The sequence below is a fragment of the Crocodylus porosus genome, unplaced genomic scaffold (assembly GCF_001723895.1).
Source record: "Crocodylus porosus isolate Cpor-Errol unplaced genomic scaffold, CroPor_comp1, whole genome shotgun sequence".
Lineage (NCBI taxonomy): Eukaryota > Metazoa > Chordata > Crocodylia > Crocodylidae > Crocodylus > Crocodylus porosus.
Window position 1 is genome coordinate 13,516,664 of NW_017728920.1, and position 13,677 is coordinate 13,530,340.

The window sequence follows — 13,677 nt, forward strand, 5'->3', positions numbered from 1 at the left end:
AGGAGGGTAGATGAACACCTTGCTGGGGTCGTTTGACCCCAGTACTCTTTCCTGCCATGGCAGGGGGGGTCAGATTCAATGGTCTGCTCAGGTCCCTTCTGACCCTACAAACTATGAAACTATGTTGTCCAGAGGGGGCTCGCTGGCAGGGTCTCTGGGTATATAGGTGGTGTGGCATGCTGCTGGTCCAGATGGACCCCACTGGGTCTGTCTTCACTGCCCCTTTTTATAGGGGCAGACCTTGTGTGACCCTAGTGACAGTAAGCACACCCAGGCGAGGGTCAGCCCCGACATACTGAGCATGTGTTCTCCATGCAGGGATGTGGAGTTTCAGGTGTTTGTAATGGTGAGAGTTGCTGGTTCTGCAGGGTCTTTTGTCTTTCAAATGCTGGTTTTGTCTCTATTCCTGGGTGAGGTCTGTGGTTCCTGGATGAATCAATGTGAGGTGATGGCCCAGTCATTACAGGCCATTCAGTAGAGGCCTGCTACCATTTTATTTCAGTCATTCCCAATCACACTCATTCATCAGGGAACCAATTTCCATGAGAGGGGTACGTGACTCATACATTTGCAACACACGGGATGCTCAGGCAGAGGACACAAGATGGAGACTTGACATATAAAATGGAAACCTGATATGACTTTAGTTCTCTTACAAACACAGGCCTAAACCATGCAATATCCATATGAAACAATAAAAATCAATACAAAAATTATAATAATACAATACACAACAGTAAAAATCAATACAAGTCTAATAATAATACAATATAAAACAGTGGATATTCAAAACCAAAAACTTGCTACCAAAATAAAAACGTTTAAAGTTTATCCTACATCTTAGCTTACTTGTAGGGAATAGAGAGGGAGAGAAAAAGTCAGAAATGGTTGGGGAAGGGGAGGGAATGCATTTTAAAATACATTAAAAAAGAAAAACTGGGGATTTTGCTATAAATGAAGTTTATCTAAAGTATGACTGAGTCCTCATATAGACCTGCATAATGTAGTGTATAATGGCATGCATAATATAAACACATTTATAACTTATTCAGTCATTCATTTGTGGTTTTCTTAATTATACTGGTGCCAATAAAGAAATAAATAAATCTTGATTTTATTTGTTTTCTGAAGTGATGAAAAAAGCCACTGTGGTAACTGTATCAGAAACAATAACCTCATCCCAATTTTTTTTTTTGTATTTGATAAATTACCTACTATGTCGACTGCTGACACTGGATTTTAGGAACCCAGCCTTTATACCTTTCTTCCTGGTGGGTACAACCCTCAGACCAACCACAGCACCTGCCAGTTGATAATAAGTGAATTTATTGATACAGAATGATAACAAAAAAGCAACAATACAAACAATCAAGCAATTCTATATCTACCAATCCTAGGGCTATCATCAAAGTATATCTGGTTGTGATGCAGGCTCCATTCTGAGGCTCTCTGTCTTAGGTGTCAGCAGTCTGGAGGTGGGATGCTGAGGCCTACAGCCAATGTTGCCTCTAAGGAGCAGTGGTCCATGAGCACACCACCTCGGTCCGTGAGGAGGCTGCCTCAGTCCTGTGTGGGACACTTACCAAAGGGGGTGAGGACCAGAGGCTGGGGGCTGGGGCCAGGGGCCAGAGTCTGGAGCTGGGGGCTGGGGGCTGGAGCCAGGAGCCAGAGGCTGGGACCAGGGGCCTGTGGCTGGGGCTGGGGCTGGGGGCTGGAGCCAGGGGCCAGAGGCTGGGACCAGGGGCCTGTGGCTGGGGCTGGGGCTGGGGGCTGGAGCCAGGGGCCAGTGGCTGGAGGCTGGAGCTGGGGGCCAGGGGCCAGCGGCTGGAGCTGGAGCCTGGTGTGGGGTCCGCTAGCTCCAGGGAAGTGCTCCACTCCCCTGTGTGTCCTCATTGTGTTAGACAACCTGTCTGCTTTGAAGGCTGTGATCTTGTCTTATGGCATGCCCCCCTCAATTCTCAGGCTGTGTCCATCCATTGGTCTTGTGCTTGACAGCCCATTTGTTTTCAGGCCATGAGAAGCTGTGTGTGCATCTCCCAAGCTCTGTAGAAATCCATTTAACCCCTGCTACTCATCTTGACCCCTTATAATGTATGTATCTATACCTGTAAGCCAATTCTCCCAAAACAGGCCTTTAAATACCATTTCTAAGCCAACATCAACATTTAACTATAAGAGGTTTTATTCTTACAGACAAAACTATTTTGAACATAATTATATGCATTTGGATTAGTAATTTATTGTTAATTATAAGTTAAGAAAAATTACTAAATTAGGCTTCCTCCTGAGAGTAAATGTGTAATTGTCTGGGTATGCTATCATCTCACTGAAATTCCTTGTGTTTCAAGGAACTGAACATCTTTAAAAATGGTATCCAATCAACTGCTTTAATCAAGTTCTTCCTTATATTACTTTGGTAAGGCTTACAGTTAATTTGATTTTAGACTTAACTTTAAATCTGAAGGAGAGGAGATGTCTTGCACTCTCCCTGGGGGATGTACAAGGAAAGAGAACAATTCCCTCAGCTTCTGCCTTCTGTTAATAAACCCCTTTAGTCAGTTCATTTTGCTTTCCCTTACATGCAAAGTATCCTTTTCACCTCCTTTGATGTCCAATGAACCATCTAGAGCAGGGCTTGTGCAAAAATTGTGATATAGGCTTTGTTCGTTTATGTTCTCCCTGCTTCTTGTTCAATGTCAATAAAATGTACTCAGATTGCATACAAAACTTCTGTCTATTAGTAAAATTGTATTGCCTTCTCCACCTGTGTTTGATGCGTATTTCACCTGGAGACAATTTATTATTGTATCTATTGATAGTTAAAGGATGGTGTACTGCATAGCATACTTAACCAAAAGCAGCAAAGCTATTTCATATTAGGTTAGTCAACACAATAGAAAGATACTTGTCTTCATAATGAAATTTTTACTGAAAATCATTTTTGATGTTTTGCCTTAAATACAAAATAGATATGTGAATTGAATCAAAGAATATTTAGGAAATAACTCAGCATATCTCACTTATATTTGTGAATTGTTTAGGCCTCTATGAAATTGGGTCATGCAGAGTTTAAGTTATCCAAAAATGTCTGCAAGCTTCAATGCAAAACAAGCTTTATTTCAGCTTTATCCTACACTTACTTACTCCTTGCTGTTACTGACTTTCCTTTGTATAGTCTCTCAGCATGAGAGACTATACATCAGTTATGTTTATACTGATTTAACCTTTTTTATTGAGACATAACTTTATATCAACATTGAAAATAGCTGTGTGGTGTTTGGGAACGTGGGATCTCTGAATACCTAATTAGTCTTAAGTGGCCAATAAGGGGGTTATTTTCCTTTTAGAAAGACTTGACGGTATTGTACTTGCAATATTTGCACTTGCAATATTTAGGGTTCTAGGTATTGTATCGATTCATCAGGCCATTGAGGTTTTTTTTTTTTCCATTCCATTTGTTCTGAAGTACCCCACTAATGGGGCTCACCTTCTTCGGCATGAGTCAGGAAGCAATAGCATGAGGTTTGGTAGTTCACTATAAAAAAGATCTTTTGTCATTGAGGACAGCTGCCCATGTTTTTGTTGGATTTTTTGCCCTTAGATATTATTTTCAATATGTTGCTGACAAAATATATGGTATTGGCCTTCCTGAAACACTAATCATCACACTTATTCTATAACAACAGGAAGCAAAGGGGGTGACTGTGTTTGGCTGTTTGTATCCTTTAATAGTGCATTTGTTGTTTCCCATTATAATTAATTTAGTCATATATGTTAGGTTGCTGAGAAAGTGCAAGAAAACTCAGGACCTTATTGTACCATTTTATAGATAAAAGTAAGAGATCCTTCTGTCTCAGGAACTTAACAAACTTAACAACCTAGGCAAAGGATGGGGAAAAGGAAGTACGTTTACTTTTTTTGCAAGAAAAGAAAAAAAAATTGCTAGCTCTACATAAAAAGTCTCTCTAACCAAAAAAGGAGCATATCTGCTTGTTATTGGCAAAGAAGATAAGTAAAGTAAAGCAAATGATAGATGGTTTATTATGGGCATAAAGTGGTCTTATTTCTATGTTAATGGGCAAAAAACAGGAAGAACTATAAACTCAATGAGAAAAATGTTTTAAAAATTATCTCACTTGAATTCAGAAAACTCCCTAATTAGTAGGGGTGTGCAAAGCAGGCCCTATTCAATTCAGATTTGGATTTGACCTGAATCAGGGACACTGATTCAATTAATTGATTTGGATCACTGTCCCTGATTCAATTTGGCTGAATCTGAGTCTGAAGATTCAATGCTGGTTTGGAGAATCAATGATTGAGACACAGACACAGCTTTAAAAATTTTTTCTACATACCTAAAGGTATCAGCATGGCTCAGGAACATTGCGATGCTGGGGTGCATGGAGTGTCCCACAGGAGTGCAGGGGGACCCTCCACATGCTCGGCAGTGAACCCAGAAGTGGACTGGAAGTACTTCCCGTCTACTTCCAGATCCACTGGGGAGCATGATGGGGGGCTCCCCCCACAGCTCCTAGCTCAGTGATTGGCCAAGGGAGGACCCTGGGTGCCACCCAGAGCCAGGAGTCACCAGTCACCAAGCTGGAGGGGCATGGGACCCCCAGCACGCTCCCCAGCAGTCCCAGAAATCGAGCAGAAATGCTTCTGGTCCACTACTGGGTGTGCTGCTGAGTGCACTGGGAAGCCCCCCATGCTTCTGTGGGACACTCCATGCGCCCCAGCATTGCAGCATTCACGAGCCACCTGCTACCTAGAGGTATGTAGAAAAAACATTTAAAGATATGTCTATCTCTGAATCTTTCCGAAACTCTCTGTATCAATTCGGAGGGTTCCAATTCGATTCAGAGAGATTAAAAGATTTTCTGATTTTATTTGGATTTGGAGATTCAGTCACTGAATTGGGCTGAATCTCCACTGAATCAAATCAGGGACTGAAGCTTTGCACAGCCCTACTAATTAGCATAATAGGAAAAAGTTTGACTTAAAGTATAAATATTGTACATGCTACTCAAGAGTATTCAAGATTCTGCAAGGCTGTGAAGAGGTCACCAGCAACCACCTTTTTCCAGCCAGCTTTTTCCACCACTGTTACTCCCAGTTGGTTAACAGATGCAATTTCTAAACATCCCTGAGAATAAGTCGTTCTTATGCTTAATGAAGAACTTCATTGATCGTAAGGGTCAGCAAAACTTATAAGAAACCCATCCATTCATGTAATGTGGGACCAGCTGTTGTCTAAATAATTCTGTAGACTTTGGGTAGTTAAAGGTTGTTCCTTAAAGGTTCTGATAAATGGAATGATAACAAGATTATAATGGATACATAAGTAAATTATAAAGTAAATTACATTTTACATAAACTAGTATTTATTATGTTAATACAGATTAATCAGATAAATTAACTTCTATTAGAACATACTATTTAATTTGTTAATATAAATATATAATTTGCCCAGAGTACTGGAGATGAAAAAATAAAGTTATAACATTCTGGTGATTTTTACTTTCCCATGATTCTTTTCTGGTTTTCTGTTTAATTTGGATTTTTTTTTTTGGTAGGTGCCCTGGTTATATGTCCATATTCTTTGACACATGCAGAGCTAAAAATTCTATAAACAGTCCCTAGTCCTTTGTTAGGGACTTCCAGCATGGATGTGTTAGTAAATACGCTCAAGGGAGTTGTGCTGCTGCAGTTTCATGCTGGACCGGGACATAAGAGGATGTCCTTATGAACTCACCTCTATCCCATCCTCTTGCAAACCTGGGGCTAACAGGTAGATTCTAACCCTAACTACTCAATAATACCTGAAAGAGGATTCTGCCTGTTTCTATTATTAGAAAAAGTTATATAAGGAAAGATTGTTTAAACCATATTTCTGTATCAGTTATAAATGTGCTTTTGCTTTACAGGGTACACCAGCAAGCCGAGTCAGATACAAAGTAGATGTTGTCAAGTTTCCTTACAGTGCCAGCATATTTGATGTAGAGGAAGATTCGGGGCGCATAGTAACCCGAGTAAACCTGAATGAAGAACCCAGTACAGTATTTAAGGTATGAATATCGTCAGATGCATATGTATTCATTGATAGAAGTGCTCGAAGATTTACATATGTTTTCATGTACATAGAAATAGTTATCCTGAATATTTTGGCTTTTTTATTATTTCTTTAAATAAAATTGTGTCCAGAATGAGTAAAACAATTGGTCTCATTGTAGTTTAATAATGTGCTTGCATATATTAAAAAACAAAAAAAAAAACCCTCATGCTTTACCTTAAACTCAGTGTGTTCCTTTGCCAAACTCTGCACATGTCTAGAAGAGGCAGTTCGTTACAGGAGACCCTCGCCATTCATGGGGGATATGTTCTAGAGATCCCCAGGAATGGAGAAATCCACATTCATACTACTGCATTCATGAATGGCACATACCCCTGGCAGCTTGGTGGGGTGAGGGGGCACAGCTGCACTGGCGGTGGCAGGAGCACAGAGGCAGAAGCCCAGCAGCAGCAAGTGTGGAGCTCCTGCAGACACTGCTGGCACTGTAACAAAGTGTCATCATGCTGCACCGCGAATATTAGAAACTGCAATTGCCAAATTTGTGAATTGCAAGGATTTCCTGTTCTTCAACCCAGTTTGCCCAGTGCCTGTAAAGATCAGGCTCTCTAGTAGGGCCCTTTAGGTGCTTTTATCCAATAGATGATTGAATCAGCTTTAGCTAAAAGCACCAAAAAGCCCCACTGAAGCACCTGATATTTATAGGTGCCGCTGAGCCGGGTTGAAGTAACATGCTACTTCTTCTGGTAAAGCACTTTTTTTAACATCTGCAAGAAGCCAACTGTGTTTCAGTATATGAGACTCAAACACCAAACACCAAATCCTTATTGTTTGTTCTTAGCAAAATTTGTGAGAGCTATAAAGTAGAGAGTTCTGTGAGAGAATATTTTAAAATGACTGCTCTTAGGCCTTGTTATGAGCAGTGTGATGCCCAGATGCCCAGTGAGAGAGATTCTGTAAGTATCATATATTTTTTAAAATCTAACATATTTAAGCATACAGGAAACCCTCACTATTAGCAAGTTCAGCATTCACAGTTTCAAATATTTGAGAATGCTGAACCTGCATTTTAAATACTCTTACAGGAGCTCCTCAGGAGCACCATACCTGCCACCACTGCCAGACTCCCACCTTCGCCAGCACAGCCATGCCTTCACCCCCCATCCCTCAGCTGCTGGGGGCACTGTGTTTATGGATGCAGATGATGTTCATGGATGCAGTGCCATATTTGTGGATTTTGCCATTTGCAGGGATATCCAGAATGTATCCCACGTGAATGGCGAGGGTGGCCTGTGTTATCATAGTTATAGTTGTGAGACTATATTATTTTGAAAGGGTTGCAGAATTCATCTTACAGAGCGCAAAACAAAGTAGAATTCTCTCCTAACCTATATCCTATCCAATCCTATTGGCTTCAGTAGAATAACATGGAATGCAAGGTTGTTTGTAATTTGATGCCATGTAGTTTCTAGTGATCATATTTTCTATGGTCACTCCCACGGAGGATGTAGGAAGCAAATCTGTTCTCCAAAACTTATAAGAAGTATAATACTAGAATCAATCTTTTTTCTGTTTATCTTGTATAGAGCCAATGAATGAATACTAATTTTGAAAAAATACTCATGTTGTTTCTAATTCTTATTGACTAACAACTGGTAAGCAGATTATCATTCAGTTTTGATTAAATGGTTTATAATGTAATACTATTAAACACACTACAAAGAATAATATGACTAAGAATTGCTTTTTACTGTGTTGTACTTGCTCTTCATAAAGACAATAGCTCAAGTGTAGTCATTAAAAACAACTAAAGTATATGATATGTTTTGATAGCATATAGTAGCTGCCTTAATCACACTTTGTTTTTAAAACTGAAAATGGAAAAATGACAATGAGCCAAAAATATATAAATCAATTTTATAATTATTAGGGTGTTTTCTAATTTGTTTCCTGATTTGGAAAATACCATCTGTCAGTATAACCATAAACCATACTACTTTCTCCCTTTCCGTTTATTTTTGGAGCTAGGATTAAAAAGAGATTTCTGTATATATTTTGATGGTAAATAAATAAGCCTACCCAAATCAATATTTGTCATTTCTGGGAGCTGTAGCAGGTTAAAATATTGACATGGATAATTCTGTGTTCTGCAGATCAATTTGGGAACCTGGGACATTCAGATTTGATACCTGTTCAGTATTTGAGTGAATAAATGGGAAAAGTTTGAAGGGGAGGGTGTTGTTTTCTACTCACACTAATATTAAACATTCTGTTGCATTTCCATCACTGGTGTATACTTCCCATAAATTATGCATTATTTGGCCGCATTCTGAGGCCCACTTATTCAACCCTTCACCCAAGTGTCTTGAGGGAGCTGGCAGGGGTCATCACGGAGCCCTTGGCCCGGCTGTATGCGCATTCATGGTCATCTGGCCAGGTGCTGGGGGATTGGAAACTAGGTAATGTGGTCCCTATTTTTAAGAAAAGGAGGACCCAAGTAACTATAGGCCCATAAGCCTCACCTCGGTGCTCAGGAATATCTTGGAGAAAAACATCAAGGAGCATGTCTGTGGGGGGCCAGCAGGGGAAATCAGCATGGGTTCATCAAAGGCAGGTCCTGCCTGACCAACCTGATTCCCTTTTATGACCAAGTAACTAAATCCTTGGATGATGGTGTCACTGTGGACATAGTCTTTCTAGACTTTAAGAAGGTCTTTTACACTGTCTCTCACCCCATTCTCATCAATAAATTAGGTGACTGACATTGATGCCTACACAGTTGGATGGGTAAGAAATTGGCTGATGAGGCACACCCAGAGAGTGGTGGTGGACAGGTTGTACTCAACCTGGCGAGATGTGAGCAGTGGGGTCCCCCAGGGCTTGGTCCTCGGGCCTGCACTGTTTAACATCTTCATCAACAACTTGAACGAGGGGGTTGAAAGCACATTGTCCGAGTTTGCTGATGACACTAAGATGTGGGGTGAGGTGGGCATACTCGAAGGGAGAGAGAAGCTGCAACTAGATTCAGACAGACTACAAAAGTGGGCAGCTGAGAATAGGCTGGTGTTCAATGTAGATAAATATAGGGTGCTGCACCTCAGGAGAAGGAATCCACAGCATACATACAGTCTGGGGAGTTCCCCTCTTGAAAGCACAGAGGTGGAAAGGGATCTTGGAGTCATTATTGACTCCAAGATGAACATGAGCCACCAATGCCAGACTGCAGCCAGAAAGGCCAGCCATACCTTGTCATGAATCCAAAGATGCATCTCAAGCCGGTCAAGAGAAGTGATGCTCCCCCTCTATGTGACATTGGTCAGGCTGCAGTTGGAGTACTTTGTCGAGTACTGGGTGGTGCTGCACTTTAATAGGGATGTGGCCAATCTCGAGAGAGAGTAGAGGAGGGCCACCCATTTGGTGAGAGGGCAGCAGGACAGGCCCTATGAGGAGAGACTGAAGGATCTGAACCTGTTCAGCCTTAGGAAGAGGAGGCTGAAGGGGGACCTGGTGGCTGCCTACAAACTCATCAGGGGAGATCATCAGCAAATAAGAAGAGCCCTATTCTCCCCAGCACCACCTGGGATGATGAGGAACAATGGTAATAAGCTGATGGAGAATAAGTTTAGGTTAGAGATCAGGAGGCAATATTTTAGGGTTAGGGTGGCCAGAATCTGTAACCAACTTCCTAGGGAAGTGGTCCTCGCCCCTACCTTGGGTAAATTCAGAAAGAGGTTAGATGATCAACTGTCTGGGGTCTTGTGAATCCAGTATTCATTCCTGCCTGTGGCAGGGGGTCAGGCTAGATGATCTGTTCAGGTCCCTCCTGACCCTAGATACTATGAAACTATGAAACCACTGGACATGGTAACAAAATTCTATTGTACTGTGCTGTACTAGCCCATGGTATTGTGAGATCAAATAGGGTTTGTGAAGAAAAAAAGGTGCAAAGGCTCAGTATGAGTGAGAAGGTGAGCAACTCAAGAATGGTGAACTCTTGAAACAAGAGTGAGCTCAGGAACAGGTGAACTACACTTCAGTGCTGCCATTTCCCACTTACATCAGCGAAATCTACTGCACAAAATAAACTTTTCCAACCAGGAGACTTTACAACACCTTCAGATCTCCTGTGAATATGAATTTTCATTTCCATGTCAGAGAAATTTTACAATCTTTGCATTCTCCTATGCCTAAAGAAGGGTGTGTGTGCCCAAAAGCTTACAAATAAAGATTTGATTTTTGAAATATATAACTGGTGTGATAAAATTATCTATCCAGAGTGCTGATTCCAGTTCTGCTTCAAAACAGGACTGAGAACAGAGAGCGTATTCTGTGGCGGGCCAGTATGGGGCGCTCCTGGGTTGAGCCGCCCACCTCCCTGCGCCCGCCCACCTTCCAGGCTCTGAATGCCTCCCTAGGGGCGCCTTATGCTCGGCCGATCCCTCTCTTGGAGCACACTCGCTAGTCTGGGGGTAACGTAGCTGCCACCACCCCGAGAAGGGACTGCCTCGGCCCTGTGTCCTTGGGGAAACACAGGCCTAATAGTCCGGTGGGTAGTCGACCCGGTACAGGCACTTGGGACACTTCCCCAAGTCAGGGGGCAAGAAGTAAAGTCTCCCTTAGTCCGCAGACCTAAGGGGTCTCTTAGGCATAGTTTAGACCCCCCCTCAATAAGTCTCCCACACCGGTCACAAAGGAGAACTTTACTGATTACAAGGGGTAGGGGAAACTAGGGTACAGGATTGAGCAATATCTGAGTAATCCTAAAGACCAAACAGTGTGGCTGAGATAGCCTTTTGATCACGCATCTGTGTTACTGCCAGCTAAATTTCTAATCAGATTGAGTAGCTTACTCACAAGCATCTTCCAGAGCCTGGTTGAGTTTCCCCTCTGGAGTCTTGTGGTGAGAGAGAGAGCTAGGTTCAGATGGTAAGGTTTCTCTGTCTCCCCTGCTTTGCTGCTGCTTCACCTCATGGCCGAAGAGAGAGAGCCTGCCTCCTCCCCCGCAACTTATATAGCCCCTGTGACCTCATTCACCTGGTCCAGTGGAGGTCAGCCCCAGTTGGCTGTCAGCCAACCAATTTATAACACATCACCTGTTACCGGGCAGGTTCCAGCTCAGCAGGTAGATGCCCCTCACCCAGGTGGCTGATGCCAGTCACGTAGGCAGAGGGAGCAGGTTTCCCCCCTTCCTCAGGAATGCAGCCAGCTCAGGTTACCTAAAGAGACAGGCTGAGGTGTGACTCCTCTGTGCTGGCTCATCTAATCACATAGTCACAGGGCAGAGATTTTGGGGAGAAACCAAGGTGGCTTTCTGCCACATATTCATCATAAGCCTTTTTTGTCTCAGCAAAAGAATTAAAGATTGAATTATCAAACGCACCAAATAAACAATGAGACCTCAAAGGAGTCAAAAGTAAGACAAAAGGACTCTTTTTACTCTTAAGGCTAAGTACAGACCCTCAAAAAAGCTTGAGACTAAATTGATTCAATCTTTGCAGGTTAGTCTGAGCTGCATAGGTAGAATGAATAAACAAATGAACAGATATTCACTTTTGATTCTGGAAATGCAGCCACATGCCTGCAGTGGGTTAGGCCACAGGCTGGAAGAGTGCTAGAGCATACCTCCCTTCTCAGTTGGAGCAGACAGCTTGGCCCAAGGCTAGTCCACCCAACCTGCAAAGGTTGAGGTGCAAAGCATTCTGGGATGCTGAGGGACTGTGAGCTAACTTGAATCTGGGAGGGACCTGGGGCAGAAGTTCAATAAACTGTTTTAACCTACATCAGTTAAATCTAATACTACACATCCATCCAGATTCATCTTAAATCAGTTTCAGCCATTTTGAAAGTGGTTTATGTGCACGAATTTCTGTTGCGTTACACATTTGAACTGGTTTCCAATCATTTATACCAGTTTATGTGTAATGTCTGTGCCTAGCCTAAGAAACAGTCCTATGATGTTGGCACATTAGTGAGAGAGCTATGTTGCTGCCTGTCAGGTTATCTTTTTTTGTCTATTGGGCTTCAGCTTTGAATACTGGTGCCTTTGAATTGCACTGAATGCATTATGTTGGAAAATTGAAGGCTGAAATTTCTCATTCTGAAGTGATTTTTGTGTTTGACACATAAGGAAAAGAAACTTGCAATAAAATAGCTGAAATAACATTCAGCTTGCAGAGATAGTAAATAAATCTTTTTAAATAGTGTTAAAATTTTGCAGATCATAATAACAAGGCAAAAGTGTAATTTGTTATTCTGAAATTCCAGTTAGCACTGGTTGTACAGGACAGCCATAACTTGGGGAACTGTAAAACTGGACAACATAAAAAAACCTTATCATCAGACATAGGGATATCAACTCCATTTAGATTAAATACCATTCCAAAAATGAGAATTTGAAAAACTGGCATTACCCATCATGACAGAAAACCAAAGATGGTTTTATTGATATCTTCAGTTTGATGAAACACTGTGATTGCGTACAAACATGATATATAATTTTAAAAGGAGATAGGTAGAGGGAGGTATCTGTTTTACTCAAGTTCAGAGTTAAAGTGGTTTGGGCATTTACATTGGTCTAGGAATAAATAAACAAAAAAGTCACCTGTACATAGTTTAAAATAAACTGTAATGAAGTGGTATATTTGTTTCATCTGTCTAAACCAGTGGTGCTCAAGATTTTTGGCCAGCATGCCAGAAGAACAGTGGGCTGGGTCTGGTGGGGCCCCATCTGGCTGCACAGAAGGGAGAAGGAGCAGCCTAGCCCTGATTCAGCTTCATTGTGGCAGAGAACTTGGTGCAACCCCCACCTGGCCCTGAGAGGGGGCATGGCCCAGCCCCACACTGGGGGAAGGGGGCATAGCCTGGCCCCTACCTGGCCAGAAGAGGGAACACCTTGGCCCTGTGGGGGGGAGAAGGGGCCATGGTTCAGCCTTTTAGGGAGAAGGGGATGCAGCCAGGCACCTACCTGGCTAGGTGGATGGAAGAGGTCATAGCCTGGTTATGACTTGCCAGGCAGAGAAAGAGTCCTGGCCCAGCTCTGATCTATCTCACAGAGGTTGGAACTTTGGCAGCACTGCCACTGCTTCCCTGGAGCTAAATTTCCAAATCCTTGTAGATCCCCATGGGCCTGATTCCAAGGCTCCATGGGCCACATTTGGCCCACAGGCCAGAGGCTGAACACCCCTGCTCTACACCATATATTAAAGTAAGCTCTGGGCTGTATTCTCTACAAAACTATAGGGTTCGTATTTAGATTTGATGGATAGATGTGTAAAAACTTCCTGAATCTTATATCAAATCATTCACTCTGTGGTTGGGTTGTTCCTACATTGTTTGCCCACATGTGATTTCCTCTTAAAATCTGCTATTCATTTAGAAGATTCATATCTGATTTGTTAGCATCTGAAATCATGAAAGTGGCATAGATACAAATGAACATAAAAATTATCCATATAAAAGGAGTATTTTTTGTTGTTTATAGCTAGTGGTCATTGCATACGATGATGGTGATCCTGTGAAGTTCAATACCACCACTGTAGAGATTGTCGTTTTGCAGCCCTCAGTAATTCCACGGTTTACCCAGGAAGAATACAGGTATTGTGTGTTTC

At 42.2% G+C, this 13,677-nt stretch overlaps 1 protein-coding gene across 3 annotated transcripts in view; it reads left to right on the forward strand.

Moving 5' to 3' along the window:
* PCDH15 (protocadherin related 15) overlaps nt 1-13,677 on the forward strand; it is a 904,082-nt gene that overhangs the window by 697,083 nt on the left and 193,322 nt on the right. For all 3 annotated transcript variants that reach the window (XM_019538590.1, XM_019538589.1, XM_019538591.1), the window contains 2 exons: nt 5,928-6,068; nt 13,551-13,663. In XM_019538590.1, the coding sequence (XP_019394135.1) occupies nt 5,928-6,068; nt 13,551-13,663 (254 nt within the window). The remainder of the gene's footprint in view (nt 1-5,927; nt 6,069-13,550; nt 13,664-13,677) is intronic.